The 19054-nt window shown below is 42.2% G+C and overlaps 1 protein-coding gene across 1 annotated transcript in view; it reads right to left on the reverse strand.

Moving 5' to 3' along the window:
* The window catches only part of LOC137563165 (ADAMTS-like protein 5), a 93555-nt gene that overhangs the window by 10393 nt on the left and 64108 nt on the right, over positions 1–19054 (reverse strand). The window contains exons 9-11 of the mRNA XM_068275277.1: positions 15921–16084; positions 13771–13939; positions 9211–9309 (exon numbers count right to left, since the gene is read on the reverse strand). Of these exons, the coding sequence (XP_068131378.1) occupies positions 9211–9309; positions 13771–13939; positions 15921–16084 (432 nt within the window). The remainder of the gene's footprint in view (positions 1–9210; positions 9310–13770; positions 13940–15920; positions 16085–19054) is intronic.

The following is a 19054-nucleotide window of genomic DNA, read 5'->3' on the forward strand; positions in this document are numbered from 1 at the left end:
CCTGTTGTGTATGAATTCACCCCAGCTTTCTAGTTTACCCACACAGTATGTCCTCAGCTTTGTAGTTCTTGCTAACCACTGGGAAGGATCACTTCTGATAGAGACTGTGGCCACCTGTGACTGAAGGCAGATATTGGGAGCCATCTATAGGTGCATACACACATCAGACTATAGTCTTTGGAAAATGAAAGATCACAGACCAATCGTACCACCCTTCATGTAGTATGAGAGCCATACTCTACACAGTCTTTTCTATGGAGCTGAACTCCACATCAGGAAAAAATCTTGGCAAGATGCTGCACACACAGATGCTGTACGGACACAGAAGATCAGTATCTGCAAAAGATCTGTTCCTGCCAAAAATCCATTCCTGCACATTGCAATGATAGTCTATGAGATCTGCAGATCATCATACACACATGATTTAAATGACATTCATCTGCAGATCAGATCCACCAGGATGGATTTTCAGATCTGCAGATGAATGTCAGTTAAATCATGTGTGTATGATGATCTGCAGATCTCATAGACTATCATTGCAATTTGCAGGAATGGATTTTTGGCAAGAACAGATCTTTTGCAGCTACAGATCTTTTGTGTCTGTACAGCATCTTTGTGTGCAGCATCTAGCAAAGATTTTTTTCTCATGGGGAGTTCAGCTCCATAGAAAAGACTGTGTAGAGTATGGCTCTCATACTACATGAAGGGTGGTAAGATTGGTCTGTGATCTTTCATTTTCCAAAGACTATAGTCTGATGTGTGTATGAGCCATATGACTGCTAACAGATATTGAGGGCAAATTATAATATTGCAGTCGGCGCTCACCTTGCTAGTCCTATAAAGGAACACACCCATCCTTTCAAAAGTGAATAGCTTGAACATAATAAGGCCTTTAATGTTCATAGAAAAGTAGCCCAATGATCTTAGAGGGGAAGGGAGTGGAGGATGTGAAGCGTCCCATCACCACCATAAGTGCACCTCACTCAATATCTCATTATGAGCAATGGCATATCTTGCACTGTGTATCCAATATGTCCAACATAAAGGCAAAGTTAAACTCAAAATGCTACCTCCTCCTGGACAGCAACACTGCTATATTGAGCCTCTTTCATCAGGACACCTTAATAAATGGCCAGATCTTCCATTGTGCACACTCCAGGATAATAGACTAAAAGTTATACAAACTTACAAACATTCATTCTTTAGATGGCGGCACAATTTTCCTGGTAAAGGCAGGTAATCCAGCGTTCCCATCTAGCCCCGAGAACGCATGTTGGAACATTTCTAATTCCACCACTAAAACTCTACTATATCGTTCCTATTCCATCAACAAACCTTAAAAGACACCTGAACTGAGAGCGATATAGAGGCTGACAATTTTTTTTAAACAAATACCAATTGCCTGGCTGTCCTGTTGATCTCTTTGGCTGCAGCGGTGTCTGAATCAGCAAGCAGCTAATCCAATCAGAAATCTCTGATTTGTATGCTTGTTCAGTGTCTGTAGCGATGAGTATTAAGAGACAGAGGATCAGCAGGACAGCCAGGCAATCTGCATGGTTTAAAAAGGAATTACAGGTAAACATCAGCCTCAATATCCCTCTCAGTTCACGTGTACTTTAAAAATGAAGGGTGGAGGACGCTGAGGTACATGTGGTAGAGGAGGGTAGAAAACCAGAGGCACTCCAACAGCCAAGGCAGAATGATGCATGGCAGATGCACATCTGCTCTCTAGGCAGGGACTCACAGGGCCAGATTTATCAAAGCATTACCAACAGTTTGTTCTTCTTAAACAGCTCTAACCAGCAGAGGAACTGTTCAGCATGATGAGAAACTTCTCAAATCCTATGTAATAGCGGCATTTTAGCATGGATTTCTGGAGCTGCACTACAGTTAAGAAAAGTGCAAATCCATCCGTAAACTGCTGCAAATTAAGAACTGCTTAGTAGCAGTTCTACAGATAGTGCAGCAGTGCAGGTTAGGCATGATTTGTGAAGTGCACCTCCCCCGGCTTCCAGGTGTCCTGTGAAGCTGTTCTGTGCTTAACCCTTCCAGTGTTGGGCATCGATGCAATGCAGCAGGTGTATTGGTTACCTTAGCAACAGAAATTTTCCTCACATACTGAACTGCCTGAGAAACTCCTATTTTACTACAGTTTTAGAAGGGATCTGCACTATTTGGTGATTTCTTAAGATGCCTGTCTGCATGGATTTCAAAAATATTTTGTCTTAGGCACTCTTGATAAACGCCCCCTATAGACTGCAGGCAAAGCACATACACCAACCAATTACACTATAACAATACTACAGTCCTGAGGTCTGTCCTGCTGCATCACATGAAGTTGGAATTTTAATAGGTCTACTTTAAATCATGGAATGTACACTGAGCAGATAATTACAAGTAAATGAGAGCAATGAACTTTCACCACATTGAGTGTCCACACAACAGAATGACAGCTGCAGGGTTCTGTATTACAGCACAGAGGAGAGATGAAAACATCCCACAGCTGTTCTGCATGACACTGCACTCTCTGTACTGGCCGGACAAGCATCATGTGCGCTCTGACAGCTGGGGAGACTTCTCCACCTCAACTACATGATAATGATAAGGATTCTCTGAACAAATGAAAAAGATCTGTAATATGCAGCCTGTGATTACTCCGCAGTATAACATCTGCACTGAATGAAAATCCTACCAAGCATGTAATGGACATAGCGATATGCAAGTGCTCTGCAAATATAATGATGCATAGGTAGCGTATGCCCCAGTGTCTTTATGGTTGCACTGTATATTTTCAGACGTTCCCCCACACCTTACAGCATTGTCTGATATTTCAGTTCAATAATGATTATTGACAATACTTCAGTCCAAGCACTGAGTTCTGTCATATGGAGAGGAGCAGGAGGATAAGTGATCATCTCACCACTGAAGGAAATTTAAAGGACGTTCCTGTGGCAACAACGGCAGTCAGTGTACCATAATACCATGGTGAGTGTACCACAATAACCCTGAAGAGGCATACAGCATTGCCTCTGCCCTACTTCTGCCCAGACTCCCCACTCACACTCCGGTAGTGGCATGTGTTGCAGAGGTGGAGACAGGCAGTCTCATTTACTTGAATCACAGACTAACCAGCAAGCTCGTGGTGACCCATTTACTTGAATCACATGGGGGTGCAAAACTCAGTTCTGGGCAACAGCAGCGCTGAGGTGCATGCACCGCTGCCAGTATGAATGTAGCAGAGTTTGGGTGGTGATAAGCGCTACTATATTTCAGGGATCCCCATCTCCCCTTAGCTAGCCAGTTCCTAATTCTACCCTCACCACTCCTCCATGCTTAACACAGACCTTAACCTCTTGATTACTACCACCTCCTTGCCCCCAAATATGTCTCATCTTAGCTTCTCACCTAACCTAAGTCAGCTCTCTTTCACGTGCCTAACCCAATACAGGGCCGGATTTACCATAAGGCACTGTAGGCACGTGCCTACAGGCGCCTGATGAAAAGGCGGCTCACACCCCCTTCCCTATTGCCTCCCTCTTTCCCTATGCAGAGTTTCAAGCAAAGTGAATTAGAGGTTACTAACCCTGCTCTTGGCATTCCACTGACAAGCTCACTCTTCACTAGGTACTTAATATTGAGGGTACTTCTGGCTACCTAATGCTAAGGGCCACCTGTAGGCACTTATGACGGGCAAGGGAAGTAAGTGAGAAGTGACAACTGGGCAAGACAGCACACTTGCGTGCAGTTTGGTGGGGGTTTGTAGGTTCATGGAGGGCAAAGTCTAGGGTGCCAGGACGTGTGCCTATGGGCTCCAGGAATGTAAATCCGGGCCTGCCAATACCTCAACTTTTAGCTACTGTAAATTTTACCCTAACTTTCCCCTTTAGCTGATATCTAACCTTAGTAAGACCTATCAGTATACTGCTACTTTTGGACATCCAAATGACCTCAGTGACCAATCAAGGACCAAATCTCATTGCTTCACAGTTTTGTCTTGCCTCTTAAAAGCCCTTCCATATTACAATAGAAATGCTATGCAAGTACGTGCTAAACTTAGATTCAGAGAAGCTGGTTTCACCTTTATTCACACCCTAGGTGATGAACTAAGGTGCAGACTGTAATAGCGTGAAGCCCATCCCAAGGTGTAAAGGCAAACTAAGGATTGTGAGTTCATGTGAGGAGAACACCCAGGAACTTTACACTCTCGTAATCAATGTAGAACACAACTATGAAAGAGAGAGTGCTGGGAATTCTTTCTGCTTGGATACAGTCAAAAATAGGTGAATCATAGATTAATAAACCCAAGAGAATTTTAAGTCCGTTTCCTCTTTGTTCTGTAGAATGCAGAAAAACCACGGGAGGTCTTACAAAGCCACTTAATATTAAAGAGGCCAGTAACACAAAATATTTCTACTCACTTTAGTTTTTGTTCTGTGTAACCCTGTCTGGATTGATCTTAAACAAAAGCGTTATAAGCACATTCCTCAGAAATACGTTTAATATCAACATTTACCTGGAAGCAGCTGGCTCACCAGACAGAGGATATTTAGTAAGGTAAATTACAATGGCTAAAGCAAAGTCAGCACAAAAATGAATGAACGTGTTTAAAACTGCATGGAAAGGCAGCAGAACTATTATGTTAATTATACAGCAGGGGTGGCCAAACTTTTTAGGCCAAGGGCCATATTGCTGTTCTTGAGAGTGTAAGGGGGCCAAACTTGCGAAATTAAAACACAAGTTTTACTGATTGGCGTTAGGTACGTGTGCCTTTGACATTTTGCCAAAACATTTCCATAGGATAAACCATATGCCGTGTGCAGTTAGCACAGTGGCAGCTGCTAATCAGTGGCTGTTACTGCTGCTGGCACAGTGACAGCTGCTAATCCGTGCCTTTTACTGCTTCTGGCGCACTGGCAGCTGTGCTAATCAGTGCCCGTTACTGCTGCTGGCCCTTGCATATGTGCACCGTAGCTTCAGCCAGCGTGCCACATAGAATTAACAACTGTAGAGAGCTTTGAGGGCCACCAGAAATGGCTTGACGGCATTTTGCCCCCCCGTGCCGGACTTTGAACATACCTGTTATATACAGCAACCACTGCATAGCAAACCTATCCTTATGTTTAAACACTACAATACCGTCTACTGCCTAAAGTAACAGATATGCATACCACTATCATTATTACTTATTTCCTGTGGATGATTTTTTACATCTTGCTTGTGAAGTCTACATTATGAACACTGGGTAAATACGCTTTGTATTTTTTTTTCAATAACTCTGAATTGGGACTCCCATTTCATTTTTGCAATAACTGATCATAGCGAAGGCCGTTTTTTTAATCAATTCAGTGTGTTTAAGAAGGAAGATACTTACCATAAAATTAACCATACTTACCATAAAAAGGAAACAAAAAGGTTCACATAACTGTATTCAGTGGATTTTAAATACTAAAACTACGTACACACTTTAGATTTCTGGCCTGGACAAAACCATCAAGAAGGATAATTTCACACAAAGAAAGTCTTAAGTTTGTACAGGTGTCTCCCCAACATTATGGTCCTCCCCCCAGCCATCTACCAGCAAAGCAGGTTGTTTCTGCGCATGGCGCTTTGCGCCTAAGCTGGACGCTGTCAAAGCAGCAATCCTATGATGCGTGCCCCGTGTAACAGTAAGGCTCCCTGCACACTGCAAATCTGATTTGCGATTCCGATTCAGTTTCCCATTTCGATTTGCAATTCTGATTTTCCCTGAATGCTTTCAACAGAAAAACGCAGAAAAAATGCAGCATGCTGTAACGATTAAAAATCGGAATCGGATGTGAAAAACGATTAAAAATCAGAATCGAAATCGCATGCAGTGTGCAGGGAGCCTAAGGCTCCCTGTAAGCTGCATGCGATTCCAATTTTTAATCGTTTTTACATCCGATTCCGATTTTTAATCTTTTCCTCTGTTTTTCTGTTGATTGCATTCAGGGAAAATTGGAATTGCAAATCGGAATTGCAAAACAGATTTGCAGTGTGCAGGGAGCCTTATTCGGGGCTCCGCCGGTTGCCAGACCCTCAATTACAACTCCCTCCAAGTTGCGACAACTTGGAGGGGAAATAGTATTTAACGGCACCTCGGAGTTTAGCAGCAGCAGGGAGCGCCGTCATTCTGCTCACCCTGCGCTGAACTGCCTGGCGCCAAGATGACCTGCACACATCTGCCAGGATGGATCTCTGTCCCTGTGAAAACTCCATAGACAGTTCCTACATTATTTCTCCCCTACCTTTTCCCCTCTCCATAGGACAGAATATGCTGCTCAGATGGAAGCAGCACAACATTTGAGTACTGCAATTATTCCAAAGCTCCTGTCTGAACAGATCTCTGTGTGTATGTAGCATAACAGTTCTAGTCCCTGTATCAGTTCATTCTCTACAACACTGTAATTTAACTATTTAAACACAGATAGAAATGGCACATATACCAATTTTAAAAAGCACTCTGAGCAGCCTTTCTGTCCTCTCACCACTACTGGACCCCACATAAACCCCTGTCCGTCCCAGCACCTCTCAGACTGTAGCACACCAGTCCAACCTCCACAGCAATGCCAAGGATTGACATGGTGTCATTTAGGGAAGGGGGTTACACTGTCACATGGAGAAGGGTTAGAGCTTGACTAACACCAGGCCAGGGGGAAGGGACTGGCCAGGGAGATTCCCCCCCCCCCCCCCCGCCCCCCAAGTGAGCAATTTGGTAAATATACACAGCATGGTGCAGAGCAGGAGGGTGGGCAAGCTGGTAAATATATACAGCATGATGCAGAGCAGAGGCTTGTCTGGAAGGTCTGCATGTGGGCAGCTAGATAAAGTATAGGTTGAAAAGTTTTTGATGGTCCCTAGACTCAAGGAGGGCTACTTGCAGACAGTCCCTAGACTCCAGGTGGGCTGCTTGTAGCTTATGTGAGAGATTGGCCGGGACATGAGTCATAGTACAAGCAAGAAGCCTCTGTGTGATGTGAGACTGCAATACCTTATATACTTGCATATAAGCCTAATTTTTCAGCACAAAAACTGTGCTGAAAAGTTACTCCTCTCGGCTTATATGCAAGTCAGTGGAGCAGAACAGATGGTGGAGCAGGTTTTGTTACTAGCAGAGAAGCGTAAGTATCCTGCACTGGTGATTCTGCTCTTGCCAGCTTGCGCCCTGCTGTGTCTGTACCCTCCATCTCCTGCAACATTGTGTGTAGAATGCGCTGCTCAAGACTACCTGTGTCCCCTGGCTTGTGGAGTAGAGCGTGCAAGCAACGTGTCAGTGGTGCAATGATCAGGGATTTTTCCTGTGTGGCAATCACTGTGTCTCATATTTATGACACCATCTAGTGGTGCCTTGAGACACAGCTGTATCATCCGCGGGGCACATCTGGCTATGGGGAGAGGGGAGAACTAGTACTGGGGGCACATCTGGCTACTGTGGAGAGGGCTTATACGTGAGTCAATCACTTTTTCTTGGTTTCTGAGGGAAAAGTGGGTGCCTCAGCTTATACGCGGGTCGGCTTATATGCAAGTATATACGTAAGCTCTCTGCTCCATCTATCCATGGTGGCTGGATAGTGTAATGGTTAAGGGCTCCGCCTCTGACACGGGAGACCAGGGTTCAAATCTCGGCTTTGCCTGTTCAGTAAGCAAGCACCTATTCAGTAGGAGACCTTAGGCAAGTCTCCTTAACACTGCTGATGCCTATAGAGCGCGTCCTAGTGGCTGCAGTTCTGGCGCTTTGAGTCTTTAGGCAAGTCTCCATAACACTGCTGCTGCCTATAGAGCACGTCCTAGTGGCTGCAGTTCTGGCGCTTTGAGTCCGCCAGGAGAAAAGTGTGATATAAATGTTGTCTTGTCATCTCAGGCCATTTTCAGTCTCTCTCCCTCATTTCCCTTTGTATCCCTCCTTCCCCTAGTGCTGAGTGTCTGTGTCTTCTTTCTAAATTCAAATCCAAAAAAGATTTATTGGCAGGACCAAATACATTTAGCATTGTCAAAGTTCTGGTGGAGCTTGCTGGCTACTCTGCAACTCTTGTCATACAGGAAAGCTATATAAAAGTGCAATGCTGGTGAGGCAAATATCTTCTTCCCTCTCTTCCAGCTTTACTCCCCTCTTTGCCTCTCCCCTTTTCTCTCCTCTTTGTCCCCCCATCTTACCCTCACAATTTATTCATCCCAATCTTGTTAGTAGTAACTCTAACCTAAACCTGGCTACACATGCATTGATTTCTACTGACAGATTCTTTCACTATGATCGAATCATAATGGATTTTTCACCTACCAGTGCTGAGTATGTATGTGGCCTGTAGGGTGTCCTACTACAGTGAAGTGGGTCATGGGCAGACAGTGATGCACTGCCCCCCCCCCCCCCCGACCACCAATAAAAAGCAGGTCCTTCCCACTACTATGATAATACCCATGTTGCAGTATCCAACATCACTGCAACCCCACTAACAAAATAGGTTGATGGCACAGGAAAAGGGGCACAGGAGCCTTGTGGAAAAAAAAGGATGCTGCCATAGGCACCCAGTATAAAAGTAGAGGGAGGTCTTAGTGTTAGGCATTAGTAGAGGGAGGTCTTAGGGTTAGGCATAAGTAGAGGGAGTTCATAGGCTTAGGCATCGGTTGAGGGAGGTCCTAGTATTAGGCATCGGTAGAGGAAGGTCTTAGGGTTAGGCATTGGTAGAGGGAGGTCTTAGTGTTAGGCATCGGTAGAGGAAGGTCTTAGTGTTGGGCATCGGTAGAGGAAGGTCTTAGAGTTAGGCATCAGTAGAGGGAGGTCTTAGGGTTAGTCATCGGTAGAGGATCGGTAGAGGGAGGTCTTAGTGTTAGGCATTGGTAGAGGGAGGGTTCTGTGTGAGTGTAAGGTTAGGTTAAGACATAGTAAAATATTGGTAAAGTTTACCAATATTTTACTATTGGAATTAAGTAGTAGAATATCAGAATTTTACTAATATTCTACTAGCGGTAATCACCTGTGCCTTTTTTCCATTTGCCTTTTTTATATGTACGCTTGTTTATACCTAGCGAGACAATGTTGATGCACCGAATGGTCTAATTCCAATCTGAATTTTACACTGCAACATATGGTATGACTATGTCCAGCACTGTAGTGGCAGGCTTGTAGCAGATCACACACACCTTCAAAATCGCATTACTTTTGTCTAATGAAAAAGAACAGTAATAACTATTTACCATGTCGTTTGTTAGATTCTTCAATTCGGTTCAGCTCAGTGTCATCTCTTTCCAGCCGAGGTTGGTGTGGACGCATCCTCATTGGTGTTGGTCGTGGTGCTGGTAAGACAAAATGTAAACCATTAACATTAGCCAATTTTACTGGTTATTACTAGATCAATATGGGAAGGTGCCTAAGCTATACGTGGATCTGATACCATACTGAATTTTAGAACATTTTAATCTCTGTGGTCACTGCTGCTCAAAAGTGCGTGTTTCAATGTACATGACTAGCATATAAATAAATATATAAATAACTAACTAGGGTCACAGTTAAACCCCATAATGTAAGTGTTATATGACTGGTTTAAGGACACTAAATGGGGAGCTCCATATATTTATTATTGATTTATTCATTTTTAGTTAGCCAATAAATGGTATCATCCTGATTTAAAACTTCTTGTTTTTACTGATGGCTAACATGGTACAATACCCTACTGCTACTACTTATTGATTTATAAAGCGCCAACATACTCCGTGGCGCTGTACAAAGTACTTAATAATACAGACAATGGTGTACACCAATAAACAAAATACAGAATTGGTACAAAATACATAACTGGCATAATAAATACGCATTTGATAAATAAAATGTATAACAAGTTCCAAGACACAAAAGGGTGAAAGAGCCCTGGCCTTGGGAGCTTACAATCTTAAGGAATGTATTTGGGGGAGGGAGGACGAGAAACAAGAGATGGGGTAGTATACATTAATCATACCTAGAGGCTGTGTGTTTTTAGGATATCTAGTAGGAGTACAACTTGGCCTCAGGTCAAAGGGGGAATGAATTAGATTTATGCTCTCTATCAAAGCACTACAGTATATGAATATGGGAAACGGACACAGATACCTGCAAGAGTAAGGGCCACACTTCCACACTGGAAATTGCAATCGCAATGGCGGTGAGCTGTGATTCTGTGTTTTGCTTGTATTATGGATGTGATCAGTGGGAGTGATTATGCTTCCCGATGTGTAAAAAAAGAAAAAAGCCAGTTTTTTAAAAATGGGATTCGCAGATCAAATTACATATCACTGCAACGACTATGCAATTTGTGTGCTCCCATTCATTTAACCCAATCACAAACACAGGGAAATGCAGCAGCAGGAATTACGTTTGCAATAAGGTTAAAACCGCAAAAACCCATTCGCTTCCAAAACCGGATGGAAGCAGTAGGGAAGTGCCCTAAAAGAATAGTATGGAAACAGCACAGCAGCAACTGCACAGCTGAGTCTCAGTTAATCACAATTTATAGAACAAAAGATGTGCCAGGAATGTGTGTGTCAGAAGACTATCTGCATAGTGACAGGCACATTGCACTGTTTACTCCATGTATAAACATGAAGGGGAAGGAGAGATTACACATCAAAGTGCTTTTTATCAGGATTATCAAACAGCAATTAGGCCAAGAAATATTTCCATGTTATAAATGGAACAGCTTGCTATTTTGATCTTCTGTATGGGTGTTTACATAATATATTGTATGTGTGTGGGTGGCAAACAGGGAACTGACAGGTACTGCGGGTAAGGCATACCAATTATTTAGTTCCAGACACTCCACTTAGCATGATCTATGAGACTTAACAACTTAGCATGCATGACGCTACATTTATCACGACTGCTATAGCAGATCAGTGCTTCAGCAAAGCGTATGTTTATAACGGGTAGCCTGTGTAAGCGAATTCGCCAGAATTACATTATATTCTTGTCAGTTTACTAGATTCAGGCAACAACTGTTACAGCCTATGAACGATCTCATGTAAAATTCCTCATCATAAACAATGGTAGACTATACATTAGCATTCACAGCCTGTCACAGCTAAGTTTTCAACTCAATCACCTGTTAAATCCTCATTTTGCATTCACATTCCGGGACACCCCGACAGCATACAACTGGATGGGATAGGTATTTCTGGCACCTGTTTATGAAGTCAGCTTATCCAAATGCTAAAATGGATTATGGGTAAAATAGCCAGATTACTTTTTGGTTTTGTGATGCTGTTTCATAGATGTTTTCATTGGTAGTCCCAAGTCATTTATGGAAACCTAATGGATTTCCTTATTGCAGAATCTCATGTCTAATCCTCACTTACCCCCATCACTTAACCCTAATCTACCATTAATTTTAACTTTTTTTTTTATTATTATGCCTAACCCTGAGAACTCAAACCAATCTCTGCCTACTCTACATCTTAGCCCTCACCCTCCTGTTCAACATCTAACTATATCTCATACGGTATGTATACCTACCTGGTCTTTAGTGTATGGTGCGGATAAGGCTACAGCTTTTGGTGCTTAATTTTGGTGCCAGTATAGCCACTGTGGTTTGCCAGGAATGATTGCACTCCACTTTGACTTCAACATTTGGCTTCTGCAAAGTAAAACACCTAGCGCAGATGACTTCCAGCTCATAGAATCAATTAAATATTGTCAAAATTAAGCATCAAGAGCTGCCACAGCACTAGCTTTATAATCGTGCACCAGATTTCTACAGTACCAAACATAACTTTTTTTTACAGGCAGTGGTATTCTTATCTGAAAGCACAACTGCAGTGGGAGGATCATGGAGGCTGACATGTATTTATTTTTAAACAATGCAAACTGCCTGTCTGTCGATGCCGATCCTCCACCTGTAATAGTTTTAGCTATTACCAAACAAGCATACAGATCAGGTGCTCTGACTGCAGTATGACTGGATTCGCTGTATGCTGGTTACAGGTGTGTGATTCAGATACTACTGCAGGCAAAGAGATCAACAGGACTGCCAAGCAACTAGTGTTGCTTAAAAGGAAATAAATATGGTGGCCACCATATGCTTCTCACTTTAGGTGTACTTTAAAGGAGTGGGGGATAACTGAGATACTAAAAGCTGTATTAGGCCTGATCTTTCGCCTCTCTAGTCCCAACCTGCAGACAATTTCACATTCTCAATAGAGCTCTTATGTTAAATTCAGACAAACAAAACACTTTAATAAATTGGTTTATTCTGTCTTAACTAGAGCAAATTATTTCTATTTGGTTAACTTTTATAAGCTAACTATGAATAAAAAGGGCCCCTCAAGTTTACAGAGCAGAGGAATACAGGACTTGACTGTGTTAAGCAAATGAACCAACACCCACGTTTTGTACATCTAAAAGATAACTTTACTATAGTATACAGGAAAAGCACAGAGTAAATTAAACTGCACATCTGAGAGTCTCTCAGAATGGAGCAATCTTACGGCAGCTTCACCAGAAATATAATATTTTCTTCTTCTCGCTCACACCTCCAACAACTGTTTGATACCCGGGGGGGGGGGGGGGGCATGGAGTGCAGTAAAAGGCATGGAGTGCAGTACCACCTGGCCTGCGGTTTCTAATTCGTGGATACTGAAGTTAATGAATCCAGTAAGGGCAGCAGTATCCCACACGCCAGTCTTTTTCAAAGAACTCTCTCCCCATATCTCCTTCCTTCAGCAGCAATAGATGCCCTACCCACACAGCAGGCTATTAACTCCTAAAGCTGCGTTGCTTTGAATCACAAACACATTTTTTATCAATTTATTTCTTATCTGTAGAAGCCTATAAAGGTTCATACACACCAACCAACTATCTGTCCAACTATCTGCCAAACTTGTCTGTTAAGCCCCATTCACACGCTCAACAGCGGTCTTTTATGCAGCACAATTGTCAAACAACTTTTGTTGTGAAACAAGTTGAAACAACAACAAAAAGTCTTATGATATTGATCAAACAGCTGATAAGACTGATAAGAAGTCAATCCAATTGAATTGACTTCTTATCAGTCTTATCAGCTGTTTGAACAATAGCAAATTACTTTTTTTAGTTGTTTCAACTTGTTTCACAACAAAAGTTGTGTGGGGCTTAACATGCAAGTTTGGTAGATAGTTGGACAGATAGTTGGCAGGTGTGTATGAACCTTACACACACTTGGTTATAACTAAACCTTCTGCTCAGCGACCACATTGTATATTTAGATATGAGCCTGGCACTGAGCTTTCAATCAAAATTTATTTACATATCATTACTTCCATCTGATGTTTTTGATTGAACTAGACTTTGCAGCAGATACGGCTGATCTGAGGGGGTAGGGGGTTGAGTGAATGGGGGTGATCAACTAATGAATAAGCAGATGCTCTTAAGGAACCAGGCCCTCCTGTCATAATAAGGAAGATAACTATGGAAGATGGCTTCAGTATTGATTGCTAGCAAAATTAATGTTATACTCAACTTGCTCATTAAAGGTGTTACAGTAACTTGCATTATATTGATCACTGGTAAAATCCATCCCATAGATAGCACCAGACCATGTGTATGGTTTGCACTGTACTTTTCTGTTACTTCAATAAACTCCAAATGTGACTAGTTCCAGTACAAAGACAATTGTCATTTGGATGATATGCTATACAGTTACAGAGGGGTAAACAGGAATGACAAAGCACTACAATACACCTGAAACAAAAAAATGGTTTACACCATTGTTAGGAGTGTAAAAAGCAGCAGCGTGTTGGCCATATACTCACCATAGTGTCTTGATGTTGGCGTTGCTGTAGTAGTTGCAGGGAGCGTTGGTGGAAGCACTTTCTCCATAGTATCTTGCAAAGAGCTGCGGTCTCTCTGGTGGTTAATATAGTATTCCTTAGGAAGCCAGTATTCATACTCTATACCTGAATTTTGTTCTGTAAAGAGAACCTATAAAAAAGTACAATACAGCTTTATTCCTTCTGTACATTCATATAGTGAAGTCTTACTATGAATGCTAGCAGTATTAGGACTAAATAGCATTAAGTTGGTTTCTGGTGGATCATACAATTCTTGTTACATTTCTATAGGCCAGTCTGGGCTGGAGTGACTTCTCTATTGTACTGTTTTCTTGCTCAGTCCTATCTATATGTGTGGCAGGGAATATATGTGAATGGGTTAGACATTCAGCAGGGTTGTGTAGTAAGATTATGGTAGCTTCTCACATTCTTGGCCAAATATACCATCTGAACAGTAATGCTACAGCAGTCCGTATGTAATGGATAAAATGATTTAACTGAACAGAACTGCACATACTGTATATTACAGCTTGCTAAATGAATGATTATACACTGTCCCCATATAATGATAAGCTTTATGCCAGGGCTGTGGAGTCGGTACATAAATAATCTGACTCCTCAGTTTATGAAACCACCAACTCCAGGTACCCAAAATGGCTCAGACTTAGACTCCTTAGTGTAATACTTACCAGGGCTGTGGATTTGGTGCAAAAATCATCCAACTCAGACTCTTCAGTTTATGAAACCACCAACTGACCCCAGGTACCCAAAATTGCTCCGAATCAGACTCCTCGACTCCCGACTCCACAGCACTGCTTTATACTAAGGTGTATGGTGCGTATCAAGCTAAACATACCCTAAAGTACATATGCTTAATCTGCAAATTATTTTCCTGACTGAAATTTGGGGTATACAGATGTAAGCTTTTTGCATCACTGGTGTCCAATCAGATTTTAGTGAAAAATTAAAAGAAAAATCGACCAGAATGCCACAACCACTAGCAATGTGCTATTCAGTGCTGTATAAAGATATCAAGCCGTTGTATACCAACTGTTACCAATCAATCAATAAAAGAACCGCCTTTCCTGATCAATGTTTGACCAATTTTTTTTCAGCAAAAATCAGTTGAAAAAAGCCCCAGTTTTTAATACATTTTTGTTCTACTCAATGTTTTGACTGAAATAACTGTCAAGGGGGTTCTTGGAACACTCTGTCTTGATCCCTCTCTTTTTCCTCTCTCTTCCCACTTTCCACCTACAATTTTCAATTCACATACTGCGGGGCGTCTGAATTGCTGCAGAGCAGTTGAGCATTGTGGCAGCTCTGCTCAACATAACACCCAGATGGACCGTCTATATGACTACTCTGTGTAAATTCTTTTGCACACTTGTTACTGTGCTATTACCACCCCTTGTACTTGGTGAAATAAAGTATTCCGATTCAATCCACAGGTGTTAAACTCAAGGCCCGCGGGCCGAATGTGTCCCTCCTTGCCATTTTCATGTGGCCCTCGGGAGCTTCCAAAGTTTATCACTGGAAGCAGCAAAACAAAGACAGCGCACTGCCTTCCCATCCACAGTGCACACCCGGTGACCATGTTTTTGGTTGAAACCATGGCAGTTTGAGCCACAGTGAAATTAGAATGGGGCCCCCTCCTTGGTTCCAATAAAGGGTTGTGTCTCTTCTGTTAATCCGGGCATGCTGTGTGCTTCCATACCTTATTCTCCTGATTACGTGACATATGTAAGGAGCCAGAGGAATGCAACATAGAGCTTGTGGCTGTCAGAGTGATCAGAGGAGACCCAAAGCAGCACTGGAGTAGGTAAATATTAAACTGCTTCACTGGGGTATTCTGCAGAAGGGGAGGAGCAGGCACACCACAGTTGCCATAATTACCCACTTAGTTTGAGACAGTTCAATAAATGTTAAATCTTAACAGTCTGGCCCACGGCTTAGACTATGCTTAGATTTTGGCACCTTACGTGATTGAGTTTGACACCCGGTCTAATCTATTAAAATTGCTAATTCTTTCCATACTGCACTTATGCTGAAACAGACACAATTTACTACTCCCATATTTAAAAAATCCAGAACTTTTTTCAGTACAATATATAAATTGTCTTAAAACAAACCATGATATGTAGGTCCTCATCTGTTGGTCCTGTTGCTTCAAAACTCTCTTGATTGTCAGCAGAGCGCTTGTACTGGATTTTGGTTCCTGCCACATTGAAGACTCCAGGATAACTAATGGCCCAGTTACCATTGATCACATAGTGATAGTTTCTATTTCTCAGGGCTGTAAGAGAGAAGCATGTGGTCAGTGAGTATATACACATTACAGTAGAGAGGATTACAACATATACATTCCACTGCTCACTTAACAAGATAACATGAGCTGAGGTCTGGCTCCACAGCGCCTGACTGAGCGGTCTTACCTCATTTTATGAGTTCTTTTAATGTGCAGGTGCTGCAGTAATAATGATTAACAGTGGCAGCCCATCACACTTTTATTACCAACAATTAAGTAATAAATTTAGAAATAATAAAAATTAGACAAAGACGACTTTAAAATGTGTCCAGGCTAATTTACTGATGCGGTGCAAACAGCAGTGATGAGATGTAAAGTGTAGCAGCCCACATCAATCGTATTTCACTTAGAATTATATGACTAATAGATACATTCTGAATGCTTACTCTGGGTTCATGCACTCTAAGGGCTTGATTCACAAAAGAGTGCTGTTAGCACGGCCGTTTTTGCGCGAATTTTCGCATTGCGCACGATCGCGAATTTTCGGGCGAAACGATACTGTTTTCGCGCACAAACACGAATTTTACTGCGAAATCAATATCGTTTTCGCGCGAAAACGTTATCATTTAGCGCGAAAATTCGCGATTGCGCGCAATGCAAAAATTCACGCGAAAACGGCCGTGCTAACAGTTAGCACTCTTTTTTGAATCAAGCCCTATGCCTTTAAAAAGGTTTCCACCTCACACTATGTCTCCCTAAGACCTCCGGAAATTCATGGAAGCTTTCCAGCACACTTCTTGGTACGCTAAAGAAGCCTTGAAAGGCAAGTTAGACAAGCTAGCCATTATTTGAAGTGCCCATTTTAGAAGAGAGCACGGGGTGGAGGGAGGGTTGAAACAGGATGTTTGGGGAGTTTAGACAAGACAAATAACATTTATATAGTATTTTTCTTTTCTCCAGGCAGACTCAACGCGCTTGAGCTGCAGCCACTAGGTGCACTAAGTAGGCAGTAGCAGTGTTAGGGAGTCTTGCCCAAGGACTCCTTACTGAACAGGAGCAATGTTTTTTATGACAACTTACTCATACCTACCTATGTCATTTACATAGCTAAAAAAAAAACAATCCCTTAAATGAAAAGCATTTTCCCAGAATCTTACTTAAACCTTCTCCATGATGTTAACCAGTTTAACCCTAGCCTCTCTTTTCACAACAATAACCTCCTTAGCAGCTAACCCTTCCCTGAGAGACAGGATATCATGTTTACACCAGTTAAAGAGTTAGCATATTACAACACCCTTTCTTATCAGGTGTATTTTGAGGCCATTTTTCCACATGGCGCCGCTGCGATTTTCCTAACACCATTCCCTGTTTAAATCGCTCTGCAGCAGAGTGCGCCAACAGGGTGATTTGCGTAGCTCTTTCTCCCTGCTCAGCGACGTTTTCTCGGCTGGACAGGAAGTACGTCACTGAATTCTGAACGATCGCGCATGTGCACTGCACCACTAAAATCTAAATAGTCAATCTAAATAGACTCCAATGCAATTGCATGTCAAGTAGTACCGTCATGGTGAGTCTGCGTCACCTCTGCGTCATCAAAGAGACTAAAAGCCATATCCACGACGTGATTTTTCCCGACATCATTTAACAAAGCCTCGTTAATATTGCACAACGCAAACCCCCAAATGCGATTGCTCATTTCTAAACAACCTTCACAGAGGATCCAAATGCGAATGATTGTTCCGATCGCCAAAGACTTATACACAAAAAGTACCGCGATCCCGTCATGTGCCGTTGTTTGTACCCACTACAGAAGATGGATCAGGGAATGAGCGTTGGAAGTTCCTCCGATCCATCTACTGCAGTATTCACATGGGTACCTAGATTTACGGGCACTGCGAGAGGAATGAGTACCAAGATGAGACGTGTGAAAGGGGCCTAAATAGGTCTTCCATGTTTTGTCTTGTTTTTCACAGCATGTAAGCCAGGGCCGGGTCGAGGCGAGAAAGGTTTCAGCCTCAGGGTGCAGTGTAGGAGGGGGCACACAACTCACTCAGCTATCATTTCCCTATCATGTTTGAAGCAGAAAAGGAGATACATGGCAGTGACTGCACGCTTGATAACTAGATATTAAGGTGTTGGGGAGGTTGTGGGCCCTGTGGCCCTCTTAGTCTAATAGCAATGAGTGTGTGTGACGACTGGGGTGGGAGGGATGGAGGGGCGCACTTTGGTGTCTCAGCCTTGGGTGCTGGAGAACCTTGTCCTGGATCTGATGTAAGCTGTAAACAATAATACATTTGCTGGACTTAATCACACTCATGTTTATCACAGACATAGGCTTTTGTGTTTTGCTGCCAAGATGCTGCCACATAGGTGCCTTTGCTCTGTGGATATCTGATCACTTGTTTATTGACACAGAACAAGAATAGGAACACTTTACTTCAGATCATTTATAAGCATCACTTCAATGCACACCTCTTCCAAGAAAAAAAAATGAAAAAGAAAAAAACCCAAGAATACACATAGCTCCATTTCCTTCCCTAAGAGAACATTATCTTGGAGGCAACAAATTAGTCTTTTCATCTGATCATAGTTTTTTTTAAATGAGCTATTTAAAGTGGAGCTTTTTCAAGTTTTAAATACTAAGTTTAGCAAATGCCATCCTCTGTAGCAAGTATTTTGGTACAGTGCAAAGGCAGGGCTCACACAGGAAAGAACTATTTTGAAACATAGCAACATAACAAACAGAATAAAATGTTAAAAATCCATGCAAGTTCAGCAATCACTTTGCTTTTGTCATACGGTGTCTACTTCTTACCTGCAGGCATTCCATTGTGTATTGCCATACAAATAGGAAAGAGACAGTTACAGTTTCAAAGCAGAAAACTCTACTTTTGTTACAAAAATCCAACCAATTAATATAATTGGCAAATAAGTAATTTTATAAATTAACGTTATTAAAAACTGAATTGTCGTTTTAATCTGCAGCTAGGTGCGATTTTCTAAAACGGCTTCAAAGTC

This window comes from Hyperolius riggenbachi, chromosome 3, assembly GCF_040937935.1.
Source record: "Hyperolius riggenbachi isolate aHypRig1 chromosome 3, aHypRig1.pri, whole genome shotgun sequence".
Lineage (NCBI taxonomy): Eukaryota > Metazoa > Chordata > Amphibia > Anura > Hyperoliidae > Hyperolius > Hyperolius riggenbachi.